At 63.9% G+C, this 16541-nt stretch overlaps 3 protein-coding genes across 27 annotated transcripts in view; 1 reads left to right on the forward strand and 2 right to left on the reverse strand.

The window, feature by feature from the left end:
* The window catches only part of EXD3 (exonuclease 3'-5' domain containing 3), an 80886-nt gene extending 75364 nt beyond the window's left edge, over positions 1-5522 (reverse strand). For 5 of the 19 annotated variants that reach the window (XM_077851564.1, XM_077851563.1, XM_077851569.1 and 2 more), the window contains exons 1-2: positions 5356-5512; positions 1917-2015 (exon numbers count right to left, since the gene is read on the reverse strand). In XM_077851564.1, the coding sequence (XP_077707690.1) occupies positions 1917-1941 (25 nt within the window). In that variant the 5' untranslated portion in view covers positions 1942-2015; positions 5356-5512. Of the gene's footprint in view, positions 1-658; positions 914-1612; positions 1703-1916; positions 2016-4841; positions 5104-5355 lie in introns of those variants that run through there. The other 14 variants (XM_077851570.1, XM_077851572.1, XM_077851575.1 and 11 more) reach the window with 8 other exon arrangements.
* Positions 855-10407, forward strand: NOXA1 (NADPH oxidase activator 1). Of its 5 annotated transcripts, none has more exons than XM_077851583.1 (14): positions 858-1273; positions 3320-3402; positions 4354-4462; positions 5706-5840; positions 6065-6172; positions 7014-7073; positions 7299-7342; positions 7832-7964; positions 9075-9114; positions 9299-9357; positions 9543-9697; positions 9799-9913; positions 10011-10125; positions 10211-10407. In XM_077851583.1, the coding sequence occupies exons 1-14, from the start codon at positions 1097-1099 to the stop codon at positions 10297-10299; spliced, it is 1422 nt and encodes a 473-aa protein (XP_077707709.1). In that variant the 5' UTR covers positions 858-1096; the 3' UTR covers positions 10300-10407. The 5 variants fall into 5 exon arrangements, with proteins under 5 accessions (XP_077707710.1, XP_077707712.1, XP_077707709.1 ...); XM_077851585.1 differs by having other exon boundaries at positions 7874-7964; XM_077851584.1 differs by lacking the exon at positions 7299-7342 and having other exon boundaries at positions 855-1273; positions 6039-6172.
* A 455-nt stretch (positions 10408-10862) lies between these two features.
* Positions 10863-15484, reverse strand: ENTPD8 (ectonucleoside triphosphate diphosphohydrolase 8). 3 transcript variants are annotated; one of them, XM_077851590.1, is made up of 9 exons: positions 13728-14273; positions 13541-13658; positions 12864-13014; positions 12569-12728; positions 12254-12484; positions 11904-12167; positions 11623-11733; positions 11332-11466; positions 10863-11255 (listed from the first exon to the last, which is right to left on the reverse strand). In XM_077851590.1, the coding sequence occupies exons 1-9, from the start codon at positions 13851-13853 to the stop codon at positions 11064-11066; spliced, it is 1488 nt and encodes a 495-aa protein (XP_077707716.1). In that variant the 5' UTR covers positions 13854-14273; the 3' UTR covers positions 10863-11063. The 3 variants fall into 3 exon arrangements, with proteins under 3 accessions (XP_077707716.1, XP_077707715.1, XP_077707717.1); XM_077851589.1 differs by having other exon boundaries at positions 10863-11466; positions 13728-14274; XM_077851591.1 differs by lacking the exons at positions 13541-13658; positions 13728-14273 and adding an exon at positions 15171-15484 and having other exon boundaries at positions 10863-11466.
* Positions 15485-16541: the final 1057 nt, after the last annotated feature.

Below are 16541 nucleotides of genomic sequence, written 5' to 3' on the forward strand. Positions count from 1 at the left end.
CTGAGTTCTGCGCCCCTGCAGGTTCCTCCAGGCCCCACAGCTGCTCGCTGTCAGGCTCCCCCTCTGCCCTGGGCCTGGTTTCCCCGGAGAACCCCGACCCACGTGGCTAAGAGCGTGACAGCCAACCAGACGCCTACGGGGCATCAGTAGGGACATGTGCTGAGAAGGCAGGGGCCCCTGCAGCCCCTGCAGACTTCCAGGGCGGCTCCTGGTGGGGGGCAGGTGCCACCTCCAGGTCCACAGGTGCCTCTGTCTTGGGGGGGGGGCTTCTACTTTCTAGGTGAAGGAGTTCCTGGGGGTCACGGAAGCCCACAGGGCACAGGGTGCTCCGGCCTGCCACAGGGGCGCGGCGGGTGGGTCCCTGTCCCAGAGAGGGGACGGGGCGGGGCGGGGCAGGGGCTGGTGGGGCCCTGTTCCCGAGGGGGTGTGGGTCAGGACAGGTGGGTCCCTACTGAGGGAGAGGGCGACGAGGCAGGTGACAGGGACACGGGGCGGACGGTCCCCACGAGTGTCACCGGCACCTCCCCACGACCCGCCGTCCCGGGGGTTGGATTCGGGGACCCCTCCCACGCTGGGTCTCTGCTGTCCCCGCGGGCCGCTGGGCGAGGACCCCAACCCTGACCCCGGCCCTCCTGGGCCCGCGCCCGGCGTCGCTCACCTGAGCCCGCGGGGTCCGCCCGGAACCCTGGCCCGGCCGCGGCCGCAGCGATCCCGGACGGCTTTCCCCGGCGCACTGAGACCCACCCGGCCGGGGGCGCTACCGGCGGGGAAACGCGAACGCTGGGAGCTGAGGGCGGAAGTCGGGCTGGGGGCGACCGATTGGAGGGAAGGGGCGGGGCCGGATGTAGAGGGGGCGGGGCCGCGGGGACACCAGGGGCCGCCTGGGGCCCCGAGGGCAACCGGGGGCGTGGCGCACCTGCGCAGGCTCACCGACTGCACGGGCCACGGCTCCCGGCGCCCACTCCGCCGCGCCTCTCCGGACCCTGGAGCCCCTGCTCCGCGGCCTTTGGCCCCCAGTCCCGCCGGACGCCGCACGGCACCCACTTGCCCGCCCCGTTCCAGCCTGGAAGCACAGGCCGGCAGCCGTCACAGCGCCATGCCCTCGCTAGGGGACCTGGTGCACGACTGGCACCGGGGCGTGCAGGCGGTGGCCCGTGGGGACTGGGGCTGCGCCCTGCGCCTCTTCTCGGGCGACCCGGACCCGCCCGCCAAGATGTGCTTCAACTTGGGCTGTGTGCACCTGCTGGCCGGGGACCCGGAGGCCGCGCTACGGGTGAGCAGGGTCCCCGACAGCCGCGCACCCAGGGTGGCCGCGGGGACCCCACCTGTGGGAGGCTGTTCTCTGGCCCTGGGGACCCAGCTGCCGGGGTGAGCCCGGCGTCCCCGCCCTTCTAACTGACGGTCATCTGGGGGATGTCCCCCACTGTTCTGCCTCAGTGAACAGCTATGGCAGGTGGGAGCTGTGTGGTGGGGGATCCCACCTGAACTCAGGGCCACGATGGGGGGCGGCCTCCCCCATCATCTCCACGTGGTAATGACCACGTGCCAGATTCTCCAGTCACCAGGAAGGGCTGGGGTGATACTGGCTCAGGTGCTTGGTGTCCTAACATACCCGGAAATAGGCTGGAGGCTGGATCCTGCTTGGAAGGGGCCTGCCTGCCCCTCAAGGTGTAGGGCTTGGAGCAGGAACTTCATCAGACACCTATGGCGATGCGCAGATGCTGTCTTGTTGGTACCCACACCCCAGATCTAAGTACTCATCTTTTCCCCAATCTGTTCCCCAAAAGAACCAAGAGCTCAGGAGTGCACACAGGTACACATGCACAGCTCGTCTGCTGAGGGGGCAGCACAGAGCTGCTCTCTGCCCTCTGAATGCTTTGTATTCTTTCAAGTGATGCGTATTCAGGGGTACGTACAAAAATCCAGCAGCACCCCACTCATCGTTCCCGTCCCCAAACCTCTCTGACAGAAAGAACCAGGATCCAGCAGTTTTCAAGACGATCAGTGGCAGTTACCTGAAAAATGACACAAATGAAAAGAGAATTAGATGTTATAGGAGAGCATCAGTGTGAATATCTTGCACAACTTCATGTGGGAGTGAGAGGGAGACTGGGCAATGGGTATAAGGGATCCCCTGTTGCTTCTTACCTTTGCATATGAGTCTACAATTCTCAGTAACAATTTCAGGGTTTTTTTTTTTTAAGATTTTTATTTATTTATTTATTAGAGAGAAAGGCAGAGACACAGGCAGAGGGAGAAGCAGGCTCCATGCAGGGAGCCCGACAGGGGACTCAATCCTGGGTCTCCAGGATCAGGCCCTGGGCTGAAGGCGGCGTTAAACTGCTGAGTGACCTGGGCTGCCCGAGTTTCAGGTTTTTAAAAAAGACTTTATTTATTTATTTGGCAGAGAGAGAGCACAAGTAGAGGGAGTTGCAGGCAGAGGGAGGGGAGAAGCAGGCTCCCCGCTGAGCAGGGAGCCCAATGTGCGGCTGGACCTCAGGACCCTGGGTCATGACCGGACCTGAAGGTATATGCTTTACCGCCTGAGCCACCCAAGGGCCTGTCTTTCTAATTCAAAAAGATAACAAGTGTGGGACACCTGGGTCCTGGGGTGACCCTGGGGTCCTGGGATGGAGTCCTACATCCGGCTCCCTGCAGAGGAGCAAAGCAGGCTCTCTGCAGGGAGCCTGACACAGGACTTGATCCTGGGACTCCAGGATCAAGCCCTGGGCCAAAGGCAGGCACTAAACCGCTGAGCCACCCAGGGACCCCCCTAAATAAGATCTTTTTTAAAAAAAGATAACAAGTGTGTCATTCTGTACGAACTATCAGAAATAGGAGTTTAGGGATGCCCAAGTGGCTCAGTGGTTGAGCGCCTGCCTTTGGCTGGGGCATGATCCTGGATTCCCGGGTTCGAGTCCTGCATGGAGCCTGCTTCTCTGCCTGTGTCTCTGCCTCTCTCTGTCTCTCATGAATAAATAAATAAAATCTTAAAAAAAAATAGGAGTTTAAAAAGACGAGAATGTCGCATAAGTTGGAGCCCCGGGGTGACTGGTGACCGTGCTGGAGCACTTCCTTCTGTTGTTTCCCATCGTCCTCATGGTAAACAGAGTGGTTTATGATGACACCTCACTGGGCTCTTCGACCTCAGGAGCTCAGGGCACCTGACTAGGGACGCATGCACACAGATACCAGCTCTGGAGACCCCTGGATGTGTGGCCGGCTCGAGGGCCGGTGGAATGCCTCGGCCCCCTGTTGCTGGCCATCTGCCTGGACTGTCTGTGACACAAGGGTGATCCTTGGGCATTTTCGTCCTCAGGCATTTGACCAAGCAGTGACCAAGGACACATGCATGGCTGTTGGCTTCTTCCAGCGAGGTGTGGCCAACTTCCAGCTGGAGAGGTGAGCACAGGGATGCCTTGTTTCTTCTCTGACGCCCCTTTCTCTCTGCACAGTCCATTCTTGTACTCCCCCCGTGCTCTCCCTGTGGGTCACCCCCCCTTGCCAACCCTCTCCTGTATAGCCCCGGGGAAGTATGGGCAGGGTACAGTGCTCCTGCTGCAGAAGATGCAGGGCAGAGCCGCATGGTGAGCCTCATCTCTGCCGAGGTTCATGGAGCGCTTTCACGGACATCCCCTCCTCTGCTCCTCACCACATTGTTACTGTAGCAGGGATGGTGTGATCATACTCATTCTGCAGATGTGGACCCCGAAACAGGGCTGCAGGAATGGTGTGTCCCAGGACATGGAGCTGGTTGGGGTCCTCAATACTCACCAGGGTTCTTTCTCCCGTGGTCCTTCCCAGAGAAGGAACCATTCTGCAGGATAGGCTCATCTTCCCACTCCCTCACCTAGCCCCTGGATGAGCCCCACAGATGGCCCCATGCCAGGCAGGCCGACTCTGGGGGCAGCCTCCTCCTCTCATGGAGCCAGGGGCCTGCCTAGGGGAGGCTGAGGAGCTTCCTTCCAGCAGGTCTGTGCAGAGGGAGGCCCCCAGGGGACATGGGTCCCGAGAAGCAGGAGGGAAATGCTCAGGGCACTCTATGCAGCCACGGTTGGGCAGACAGGGGCCCCAGGAAGGGCAGCGAGCCTTCCAGAAGGCAGAGCTGGATCAGAGCTAGCTTCACCTCACACCCCAGGCCGCCCGGTGCCCTCTGTAACCCCACAGCCATATCTGCATATTGATCCCTTGATCCAATGGTAGAGACTTGAATGCCCACCATGTGCTAGGACCTGGGTGGCCACCACGGCCCCTAGCAGGTGTCCTGGAGCTGGGTGAGGGAGGCTGGGACAGGGCTTGGGCCCTTCCCCAATGGCCTCAGAGCCCCGCCCCCTGTTCCCCCACTGCCCACAGGTTCCAGGAGGCCCTGTCTGACTTCCGGCTGGCCCTGGCGCAGCTGAGGGGTAATGCGGCCATCGACTACACGCAGCTGGGCCTGCGCTTCAAGCTGAAGACCTGGGAGGTGAGCTTGCACAGACTTGCACAGGAAGCTGGCCTCCAAAGGTGGTGCCCCACTGCCCCTACGGGCCACGGTCCCACCCCGGGGAAGCTTAGGGACGGAGAGTTGGGAGACTGCCAGAAGGAGGGCCAGGGAGGGTCAGAGAGGCAGCAGGGAGTGGCAGATGGGGTCAGGAAGAAGCATGGCTTGACCATGGGCCCCTGGCAGGGGACAGGCAGGGAGCGCCCCCACCTTGGGCTGTCCAGGCTGCTGACGCCAAGGGAGGGGAATGGAGAGGACACCCCCAGCACTCCCAGCAGTGCTGCCTAGGAGCCTTCTCCAGAGGACCTGTGCTTCAATAAACAGATGGCGGAAAGTCCTATCAGGTGGGGTCTGCAGGCACCTGGGTTCCCTAGCCCACGGCACCCACCGCCAGAGGGCTGGGCGTGGGCAGTTGGCCTGGCAGTGACCACCCCCCGCAGAATCTCCAGGGTGGCCAGCTGGCCCTGGGAGTGTGCGTTGCTAGGCAGGCCACAGAGACCGCAGCGCGCGGAAGAACCGGTTGGTTCTGTTGACAAAGTCGAGCTGGGCAAGCACCTGCTACCCTCACAGCGGCTGTGGGGGGGTGCGGGTGTCTGCGGGGCCTCCTGGAGCACCAGGCAACTCAGCGTGTCCTGGTGTCCTTCCGGCCACAGCCGGAACCCGACCCTACCTGTCTGTCAGAACGTCTTCTCACGCGGGGGCGGGGGCGGGGGCGGGTGAGGAAGGGGACAGGCCCGAGCGGGGCTCCTGCGACAGCAGCGCGGACTCCTGCACCGGGCAGGACCGCGCGGTCGGTGGCGCAGAAGGGGGCGGAGGCGGACAGGACGCTCCCGGAGCTCCCAACCTACCCCTGATGCTCGGAGCAGAGAACCTACCTCTCCGGCTGCGGGTCTGGAGACCGAGGTCGGCCCGGCAGAGCCCCGCACCTGCTGACAGGCCGGATGCCCGTCCCCGGGCCCGCGGCTCCGCGGCAAGGCGGGCCCCCAGGGAGGCCGCGGGGTCTTTGCCGGGGGAGGGCGGGGCTGGAGGCGGGGCCAGGAGAGGCGGTGAAGGCGGTGGGCGCGGGAGTGGGGCCAGGGGTGGGTCTGGGGCGGGGCTTGGGGCGGGGTCTGGGGTGGAATCAGGGGCGGGGGCGGGGGGCCTGAAGCCGATCCGGGTGAGACCAGGGGGGCAGGAGCAGAAGAGCGAGCGAGGGAGAGGGCTGTGACCTCTCGTCCCCTCCCAGGTGCTCTTCAACGTGGGGGCGGCACAGTGCGCGCTGGGACTGTGGGCTGAGGCCGCTGGCAGCCTAGAGGAAGCCCTCTGCAAGGGGCCAGAGGGGGCCGGGGAAGACCTGCATGCTGCCCTGGCCCAAGTGCAGGTGAGGAGAGCAGGCCAGGCCCCCTTAGGGCACGTCCAGGGCTCCTATCTGTCCCAGCGCCCCCAGACCAACTGTATGAGCTGAAGAAGTCTCTAGAGGGAGGTGCTCCTGTGCCCAGCTGTGGGGGCTGGGGAAGTCTCTCAGGGTGTGAGAAGTGGGTGGGGGGTCCCTGAGGCCACAGCCCTGTCAAATACTCAGGTCTGCATTGGCCGGACCCCCTCCAGAAACAGGCTACCCTGCAGCTGCGGCAGGTCCCCAGGGGTGAGGTCTTTCGGCCTCACAGGCGGCATGTGGAGCACCTGGAACCCGTGGATTTCCTGGGCAAGGCCAAGGTAACCCCGGGTGCTCAGGGGTCAGCAGCAGCCAGGGGGGTGAGCTCAAAGGGTCCTTGTTGTTAGGGAGCCTTCGGTGGGTGGGTGGACAGTGGGCACAGGGCCATCCCTAGGCCGCAGACATGCCTGAACTTCTGAGTCGGGGGCAGGGTCTCCATGTGGGCTTCAGATCCTGGGTTCTTAGAAGCAGCAGGCAGAACCCAGCAGAAGCTGGCTGCAGAGGGGCACCTAAGTGGTGCTGCCCCCCCAGCCACACCCTTCTGGCCTCAGCACCTCCCTGAGTCTCTGTGTTTCTGTGTCTCCCTGCATCTCTGCCCCAGAGAGTGGGATCGCAGGTAGGGCTGAGGTCAGCTGGCCAGGCAGCGTCACCAGAATCACAGCCCTGGGGGCAGGGGTGGGATACAGGGACCTGTGTACACAAAGGGAAGTTCGCCTGGGTTTCAAGCTGGTGGCCCTGGATTAGCCCCAGCCCCCCGAGGTCCCCGCGGGCCAGTGTGCTGTGTGCCACCATGTACATGGCTGGTGAGGCTACATGCCCCACACACCTCGTCTTCATGACCTCTGCTGGCTGGGGCCAGGTGACTCCGAGCTGCATTAATGAATCAATTCAGAGTCTGCTTCTCACAATACCAGGCATCTGAGAAATAAAGATATTTCAAAACTTGTATAAAAAGGAGGCTGAAACCATCTGCACATGTTGTCCTTCGTCAGACGTGTTCTTCCCACCGTCCTGGCCCCCACCGTGGTGGTCTGGCAGCCTTGGGTTGGCTGTGGGAGACTCCCCCTGGGGGGTTGGGGCTGGGGCCCCCGGCACAGCTATGCCCGTGCTGTCCCTCCCCAGGTGGTATCCTCTGCCATCCCTGATGACCATCTCCAGAGCTCCCGGCCTCAGCAGCGCCAGGTGAGTGGGGCACCCTCCAGCCAGCCCCCAAGTGCCCCTGTCACTGTACAGACCTGAGCGCTTGAGGCCTTTCTCTTTGGGGGTTCCCGATGGTCACTGATGTGAGGATGGGAGTGGCAGGCCTCTTGTGTGTGAGAGCCTGAACATCATGCAGCCTTACCTGGGGGTGCTGGGCCTTCCCCGGGGACCTGCATTCTGGGACAGGACAGCATTCTGGGCCTACAGGTTTGGGACACAAAGGATGCAGCCAGACCTGGACCTGCCCCACGGTAGTTAGGAGCGTCTCACCTCCGCCTCTTGCTTCCCCTGTGGCCCCGGAGGCCAGAGGCCAGGACTGTCACAGCCCCTGCAGACTAGATGTGGCCAGAGCCCTTGAGGCCGGGGACAGGTGTCCAGCCTCTGTCCACCCTCCCCATGTCCCTGTTATCCAGAGGCCCAGTCCATGAGGAGCCGCAGGGGGCACCGGCGGGGAGCTGACACTGCTGGTTGCCCCGAAGCTCAGGGCCCTACCCAGGGAGGGCGCTGACTGGGTTGTGGGCTGACATGCTCACCCCTCCGGCCTCCTCACAGCAGGGGCCGTCCAACCCGGAGAGGGGGTGGGGCTCAAGTCTGCAGAGGGTGGGGGGACATAGAGCAGGGGCCCACTCTGTGCTGCACCCTGTGCTGCCCCTCATGTCCACACTCGGGGCTCCTCTCAGGCAGGGAAGTGGCCTGAGCCGGTGGTGTTGGGGAGGAACAGGGCTCCCCCCATCCCGCAGGGCTGGAGACACAGGCCTCTGTGGAACTGCCGTCTCTGGCAGTCCCGGTGTGCTCCCTGGTGTAGGGACAGAGGCTGGCTCTGGACGGGTGGCGCAGGCTGACCACTGTGCGCCAGTCATCTACGATGAGCAGGTGAGTGCGCCTGGGTCAGGGGGACAGGGGCCCTAGTGCTGGGGGACACCCCCCAGACTGAGCATGGGGACCAGCAGCCACAGCCTGGGTCTCAGGACAGGGCAGGTGGCCTCACTGCCTGCTGGGGACAGACCTTTGGCCTCCCCTGTCCAGCCAGAGATACGGCTGGGGCCAGCCCAGGTGGCTGAGCTGGGAGCATGCTGATGTCCCTGTGGCACAGACAGGAGTCTGGGGTACCTCACCCCACCCCAGGCCTGGGGAGTGGCTGGCCTGCAGCCTGGGCATCTGTGCCTTTGGTCTCAGGCCATTCAGCCATGGCCTTGTCACCCAGCCTTCCCTCCTGGACCGAGAGGTGTGTGTGGCCACTGCCCATGGCCTGCGCCAGGAGAGGGGGTCTCCCCTGCACGGAGAGTGATTGGACTTAACACATGGTTTACCCAACGACTCAGTAAGAAAACAGTCTCTTCACTGTCGTTGATGCTCTGTTAACTGCGGGTGAACACACCTGCCCTCAAAGGCCCTGTTCCCTGGGCTTCGCTGAATCCCTGCAAGGCATGAAGGCTATGTTTATGGGGTTCATGGATGGTGTCTTAGGCTTCGGCCTTCCTGACGACTTCTGAGGTGCTATAAGCAGCTGGTACAAACACTTCATTACCCCACCTGAGGTCAGAGTCTGAGTCAGGATGGCCTGACTCCCGAGGCCCCTCTGGGGTGTCTCCCCAGCACGTCCAACACAGGTGCAGTCCAGTTGGCCCCTGGCCTGGGCCCCCCAGCTTGAGCCTCCATCTCATAGTGCTTGGTGGTGGGGTCGGGGTCGGGTGGGGTCAGGGTGGGGGTTGGGGTGGGGTTGGGGTGGGTGATGGGGTCGACCCTGCTGATGTGAGGAACATGTGTGTGGTCTCCAGCCTGTGGGGACCTGGTTCATGCCCTGAATACACCTCCATGTGGGTTGTATTTATGGCTTCCTGCTGGTCAGCGGGGTCAGTGGCAGTAAACCTCACCACTGGGTCTGCTGGGAAAACTGCCCCCCCAGGCCCCCCCCCAGGCCCCCTCTCCCGGCCCTCCTCCTCCCTCCCTGACCCCCTCACCAGCCTGTGGCTCTTCCTACAGAAGCCCTGCATGGAGCAAGTTGGCAAACACATTCCTCCAGGTGAGGACGTCCTGAGCCGCGGGTGGTCAGCAGGAGCGCTGGGTGGAGGGGTCCCAGGCAGGCCTCCGGGGGTGCTTAGGCCCCAGAGGGAGGAAGCTGTGGGTCTGTGGTGCAGGAGCTCCTCTGCTTCAGCATGTTCCACATGGGGAGTGGGCAACTGAGTCCCTGCTCTGTCACCCCACAGGCCCACCGGCGGCAGGGAGGCCAGAGCCCAGCCCCTCTGAGGACCCCTCCGGCACCGGGGTAAGAGGCACTGGCCTTCACGTTGCTGCCCTGTCCCTCAGACGGCCCTGGGGACCCAAGTTGTGGAGCCTCACTGGCCTGCAGCCCCCACCCCTCTGCTCCAAGGCCATCCCAGCTGGGCCCCCAGCGAGCAGCTCCAGGCTGGACTGAGCCAGGCTGACCGCTGCCTTTCTGCTTCATCCCAGGTGGTGGCTACAGGCGGCCCTGAGTCCTTGGTGACGGTCACCGTGCAGTGTGCCTTCACCCTGGCCCTGAAGGTCCCCTGGGGAGCTGGCCTGCCCCACCTGCGGACCCTGCTGAGCCAGGCTCTCCCTCTGCAGGCCCAGCATGGGCAGCTCAGGTGAGCAGATGACAGGTTCATGGGGACCGCAGAGGTCAGAGATCAGCACCTGCCTGAAGCAGCCCTGCCCCCTCGCCCACTCTGGGGGGGTCTCTTTGCAGTTACCGGGATCCTAGCCATGAGGCACGCTGGGTCGCCCTCCCCGGGGAGGAAGCACTGCAGGGGGCCTGGCGAGACACAGCGGCCAGCCCCAGGGGACTGCAGCTGCAGTGCCGGGTGAGACTTGGAGCTGTGGGTGTGGATCTATGGGGTGGGGGCCTGGGCCTGTCTCTGCCCTGCCGGCCCTGCAGCCTGCCCCCTCTTCCTGCCACAGGCAGCAGGCAGCCGGCCAGTCCTGTACCAGGCGGTGGCCCAGCACAACTACTGTGCCCAGGGGCCTGAGGACCTAGACTTGCGGCAGGGGGACATGGTGGACGTCCTGTGTGCAGGTCAGTGGGCTGCTGGGCCCAGGGCTTCTATGAGTGTATGACAGTTGCTATGCTCTGAGGGGCCCTGATGTTCCCTTGCATGTAGTGGACCCGGCGTGGCTGGAGGGCCACTGTGACGGCCGCATCGGCATCTTCCCCAAGTGCTTCGTGGTCCCAGCTGGATGGTGCATGTGAGGAGCCTGACACCCCAAATCCAGAGAAGAAATCGCCCCAGGATGATTTCTTCCTGTGGCAAGGAGGGTTTTAATAAAGCATCTTCCCCACACTGAGGTGTGGTCTGTATTCTCGGCTTGTCCATTTCAGGGGCCACAAAGGCTTCTGGGGGTGGGAGCCCAGGAGTGGCCATGGAGCCTGGATTCCACTCCCTCAGGCAGCAGACTACCAGGGCCGCAGCTGGCCTCTCCCCAGCCTCCTCCTGAGGCCCTGCCCGCCTCTCCCAGGGAGCCAGGCCCCTCCCTGCCACGAGGTCACCCCCACTTTTGGGCTTGACGGGGCCCCACAGCCTGCTAATGCAGTAGACCACACTGCCCTGGGGAAGTGTGGTGGAGGACTGGGTGACGAAGTGGGGAGCAGGAGAGGGGGTAGGAGGGAGGCGCGGGGTGGGGGGGGTTGGGGAGGGAGGAGGAAGAAAGAGGGAGCGGGGAAGGGGAGCAGAGGGGTGCCTGAGGGGGGTGGGAGGGAAGCTGAGGGGGGCAAGGGAGGAGCAGGGGGTGACGGGAGGAGAGCAGAGGGGGGTAGGAGGGGGAGGCGGGAAGGGAGCAGGAGGGGGGCCACAGCACACCCTGACCAGCCCACAGCAACCCTGAGGACAGAGCGTGGCTGTCTGAGCACGAGACCAGGGCCCCCAGGACAGGGAGGCCATATGGGTCAGGAGCGCGGAAGGCAGCCCTGGGCTGTGGGAGCTGGGCCTGGGCCTCCAACAGTGGGTGGTGGCCCACTCAGCTGTGGGGCCAGAGGAGGTGGACAGCAGCAGCTCCAAGAGTGGCCCCGAGCGTAAGCACCATGAAGCCAGCACCTGCTGCCCACACGCCATAACTCTGGGCCCTCCACTGGGCGGGCACGGCGGCTGGGATCATGCTGGTCAGGTTCAGCATGTAGCCCAGCGTCCAGCCAATACTGGTGCCGCCGACCTGTGGGACACGAGGCTGGTAAGGGCAGCTGCCCCAGAGCCCCTGCCCCGGATGGCTGGGCCCAGGAGGTGATCACCTGCTTGCGGAACTCGATGCTGGGCCAGGTCTCTTCACTGAAGCCGTAGCCTTCCAGCAGCAGCGTGAGTATGTACAGGCCCGAGGCACAATAGTCACGCAGCCAGCGCTCCTGCCCCCGTGCGCTTGCCTCCACCTGGGGGCCGGCATTTGAGGGGCGGGGGGATGCACCCCTCCCGTCCCATGGGGGCTGGACCCACCCAAGCACATGGCCTGGGTCGTGCCTCGTGCCTGTGATTGCTGCAGCCTAGGGCACCGGGAGGCTGTGCTGGGGACCCCGCATGTCCCCTACCTGCTTCCAGGGCCTCTGGCAGAACTCCCACACAGTGGTGTTGACAGTGGCCAGCGGCTGCTTGGACGTGAGGTTCAAGAAGGCGAAGGTGTAGTAAAAGGACGAGAAGGCCTGGGCACAAGGAGTCAGGTGGGTGCGCCTGCATTGGGCCGGTGCCGGGGGCCCCGGTCAAGGGAGCCCCAGTGTGCGGCAGGCCGAGTCCCCAAGGCCCCCGCCTGGCATCAGGCCCCTGGGGCTCCAGAAGGAGGCTAGGACCCGGGGGGCGACAGGACAGTGCTCACATAGAACTGGCCCTGCACGGGGGGCTGGTAGACCCCGTCGAAGGTGCAGTGTCCTCGGCCCTCGCAGCTGGAGAAGTTGAAGAGGCCTTGGATAGCTGAGACACAGGCTGTGGGGCTCCCCGTTCCTTCCACGGTCAGGTTCCCTGCCCCATGTTGGGGGGGCGGGGTATGCACACAGGGTGACTCGTACAGGGTGGCCAGGGACAGCATGGCCCGGTAGCCTCTATGGTAGCATGGGTGGCAGACCAGGGGGCCGGGGCTGGCCTGCAAGAGGTCAGGGGGCAGCCTGGAGCCTAGCACAGGCCCAGAGGCTGTCCTGCCGCCCCCCCTTTCCCTACAGCCAGGCCAACCTGAACCAGCTGAGCCAGGAGCCTAGTCAGCATCTGGTCATGGCCAAAGCACAGGTAGCTGTGGGTGTAGACGCGGTGCTCAGAGCCATAGAGGCGGAAGGTGGCCTGACTGCTCTCGTCCAGGATAGGGCCTCTGGGCACAAAGGTGATCTGCGTGGAGGCCCCACCCATGTCCAGGGCACCCACTAGGGTCCCCTCCAGGGGCCGGATCCATTCTCCAGAGAAAGAGTACTGGGGACCAACAGGTGCAGTGAGTCCCGGCACCTGCCGCACCAACCCCAGCCCTGGTCCCCCTCCCCGGGGCAGCCGTGGCACCTGGACCAGCCTGCCCAGGACGTAGTTGATGGTGATCCAGCCAAAGGCACCTTCGTCCTGCCCAGTCAGGAGCTCAGCACCCCGAAAGTCCAGGGGAGACCGGCCCAGGGCCTGGCTGACTGCCGCAAAGATGGCTGTGGCCTGGGAGCCATTCTTCTGGCTGCGTGGACGGGACCAGCTGCCCAAGTGGGAAACCCACGGCCCTGCCGCCCGCCCACCTGCTGCGGCCTTGGCCCCTCAGCTCCTGGGGGTTCCTCCTGCGAGCGCTGGGCACTGGGCCCTGGGCCGCCCTCACCTGAGCAGCCTCATGCCAGCTGTGGCCCCCAGGAAGGCGGGCGTTTCCTGATGTTTTGCTTGTGGGATAATCACCAGGGCCTCTTCCAGGCAGCCCTGCAGGCTCTCCCCAGCCTGCGCAGGGTCAGAGGCATACGAAGAGATGCCTGGCCCTGAAACACAGCACCCGGGACACAGGGCTGTAGCTGCTCGGTGCCCCCAGGAGGCCCGGCAGTGTCTTTATCCCAGGACTTCTGGGTGAGATCTTATTTGGGAAAAAGGTCTTTGCAGATATAATTAAGGATCTTAAGAGGAGGCTCAGCAGGCCCCCTGGGGCCCTGAATCCAAGGCCCATGTCTGTCTAAGGGAGGACAGGGGGTGGTGACACACACGGGGAAGGCCTTGCAACGCCACAGGGAGAGGGGATGACAGGCTGGTGGGTGCTGTGCCAGGTCCCTGCAGGCAGACAGCTCGGCTCCAGCGCCGCCATGAGCTGAGCCACCCAGGTCACTCCCCCAACCTCTCTGACCACTTTTCTTTCGGGTCAATTAACTGACTTGCTAAAGGACGTGAACGCAGCCCCCACTGGCTCCGGCCTCCCCCCAGCTGGTGCCACTCCTGCCCCCCCGCACGTGAATCCCACCCAGGGAGCAGGCCACAGCTGTCCACACCCACACCGCTGAGGCGCTGCCTCCTGACCTTTCACCTGGCAGGCCAGCGCCTGGCTGACCACGCCTGTGCTGTTCTGCTTGTCTGCTGGCCACCGATACACAAAGAGGGACGTGTGGGTGGACCCGGCGTCAAACACGACCCCAAACTGAGGGTGACAGCAGGGTCAGGATGGTGCCGCCTGCCCAGCCTCCTCCTGCCCCAGCCCAGGGCCTACCTTGGTGTCTGTGGGCAGGAGGACACTGGTGGCCTCCACCAGGATGAGGATGAGCGTGGTGAGGCCTGAGGCCACTGTGGCCCCCAGCAGGGTGCTTAGGACCCGCTGCTTCCAGGTCGGCCCCATGAGGGCTGGGCACCTGCAGAGGGGGCACCTGTGGGCACCCAGACTCTCTGTGCTGCAGCTGCAGACGCTGCCTGCCCTGGAAGGTCAATGTGTCCTCCCTGGTTGGTGGGCCTCCGTCCTCCCTGGTCACTGGGCCTCTGTCCTCCGTGGTCACTGGGTCTCCATCCTCCCTGGTCGGTGGGCCTCCGTACTTCCTGGTGGGTGGGTTTCTGTCCTTCCTGGTTGGTGGGTCTCTATCCTCATGGTTGGTGGGCAGGGCCAAAGACCAGCATGTCAGAGCCAGGCCTGCCTGGGGTGCCAAGGGGCCAGGGCTAGCCTGAGATGAGCAATGGTGAGGCGGTGGCATCCAGAGGAGCCTCTTCCTCATGCCGGGGCCATGGTGTCTTCTAGGCAGCCCCCTCCCCTGCCCTCCTGGGGGAAGGAGTCCCGCACTGCAGGTCAGCGCAACTGACCTCAAGGGACCCAGCCCCCCTCCTCTGCTGCCCTCCTGCCTCCTCTCTGCAGCCCCAACCTGATCCTGGTGGGCATAGGTGCCTGGCTGGGGGTCCAGGGAGCCTCAAGTGTCCTCTGAGGAGTGTGGTTGGCAGGGGCCTGAGGAGCACGTCATGACTAAGGACCTTGAGCTTGGGGAGCTCGGAACAAAGACGCTGGTTTCTGGTTGAACCCCCCCCCCCAAAAAAAAAAAAAAAAAAAAAAAAACAACCCCTGGCTTCTGTCATTGGATTCCGAAATGGTTTAGTTGGCTCCAGACGGGCTCTGGGCCACTGGCTGGGCTGAGCCAGGAACACGCTTAGCACAGGGGCCCCAACACCCCAGGCCAGGCCGTGCGAGGGGCCCTCAGGAGTCTAGGCACCTGGTGTCCCCCCCGAAGGCACCACTCCCTGGGGTCTCCCGTGCTAGAGGTCCTGCGACTGGGTGTTCACTGTGACCCTCACAGAAATGGAGATAAACGCAGGTGATTTCAAGCTGAGTGAGGGGCAGGGGAGGTAGTACCATGAGGCCATGGCCCCCAGTGACCAGGGACAGGATGGGCTGCGAGGTGAGGGTCCCATTTTAAGGCAGGAGGGACAGACTCCGAAGGTGGGTGGCCTCTCAGGTCCGGAGGAGACCCAGCCTGGGTCCCCACCCAGCATGCAGGTCACAGGCAGGGCCCAGGGATGCCGGAACCCCTCTCAGAGCTCCCCCCAAGAACACGCATCCTGAGACCCCCAGCCAGAGGATGGGCAAACTCCTCCACTGTCAGGATAGCCCCCCTTGACCAGCACAGCCCCCTCCTGACCAGGACAGTCCCCCTCTGACCGGGACAGCTCCCCTTACCTGTGCTGCCAGAGAGACTGCTGCAGCGAGGACAGAGCTGGGCGGCCGTCCCTCGGGCTCCCGTCCCTTGGGCTCCTGCCAAGTGCTGTCCCGCCTCCGTCCCTCTGCTGGTCACCACCCTCCTCCACCTGGGCCTCAGCAGCAGGTGACAGGGTCTGGGAAGGGTCCCCACCGGTGGGTACTGCTCATGCCCAATCCAGACTGGCCACCAGTTCTGTGCAGTGAGCTCAGGCCCCGCTGAGGGGTCACCCTCATCCCCCAGGGTCACCCCCCAGGGTTACGACCTCGCCCCACCTGCCCCACTCAGTGGCCCGCCCAGGGGCCCCCACCCCTCTGGAGGCTGCACGCACAGACTTTGCCCTCTGACCCTGCCCTCCCCTGCGGGCAGCCTGGGCTTGGCCTAAGGGCAGGTCAGACTCCGGTGACCCAGGGCTTGGCCAGAGCAAAGGCCAGAGGAGGCCTAACTGACACATGGTCCAGGGAGGACAGGGACACCCAGCTCCCTGGTGCTGCTGTTTGGTTATTTTGAGTGTACAATGAAGTCGCTCTGTTTTTGCATGTGTGTAGACACACAGGAACACCACCAGTCACCCCTCCCCGTGCCCCTTGGGTCGTGCCCTGTCCCCCTGGTCCCCCACCCTGCCAAATGCCTCTGGTCACAGTCCTGTTGCTGGGAGGTGGCCACGGGGCTGGGTGAGCCTGGTGGCCCCCACGCAGAGCAGAGTGCTTCCTGGTCCCTCCTGCGCCTGGGCCAGTCCGTATAGATGGGGTGCATGTTGGCTGGCCTGCCTCGGGGAAGCATCTGGGGAGTCTTCACTCTGGCCGTGGCTGTGGAGGTCCTGGTGCCCAGATCGCCCCCGGGAGACACACTGCCGAGCACATGGCCAAGTCATGTTGACCTGGATTCCAAACTGCCTAGGTCTGCAGCAAGGTCCAGCTTCCCGCCTCCTCCCCAGCATTTGGGGTCATGATTTTTAACTTCAGCTGATCTGATGGGTGAAGCCTCATTATGGGTTCGCATTGCCCCCATGGCTGGGATCCTGGGCACCTGTGCAGCACTGATGTGCACACGCATCTTCCCCAATCACGTGTCACATCTCCTCCCTTTAAACTGGATTCTTTCATGTCTTCCCATGAGAGTCAAGGAGTCTGAAGAGGCGGCTTTCAGCTCAGGGGCTTGAGTGACCCCCGGCTGCACGGACAGTCCATCAGGAGACCCCCCCTTGATGTATGCGTAGGCCTAACTGACCTAGGGATACTCACGACCCGGCACTGGAACCAGGAAAGGAGGACCGTCTGTGGCCATGAGGCCAGTGCCCACCCACTGCCCTAGGGCTGCCCTCCCTGGGCCTGTGCTCCCTGCCCTTCCTG

This window comes from Canis aureus, chromosome 16, assembly GCF_053574225.1.
Source record: "Canis aureus isolate CA01 chromosome 16, VMU_Caureus_v.1.0, whole genome shotgun sequence".
Taxonomy (NCBI): Eukaryota; Metazoa; Chordata; class Mammalia; order Carnivora; family Canidae; genus Canis; species Canis aureus.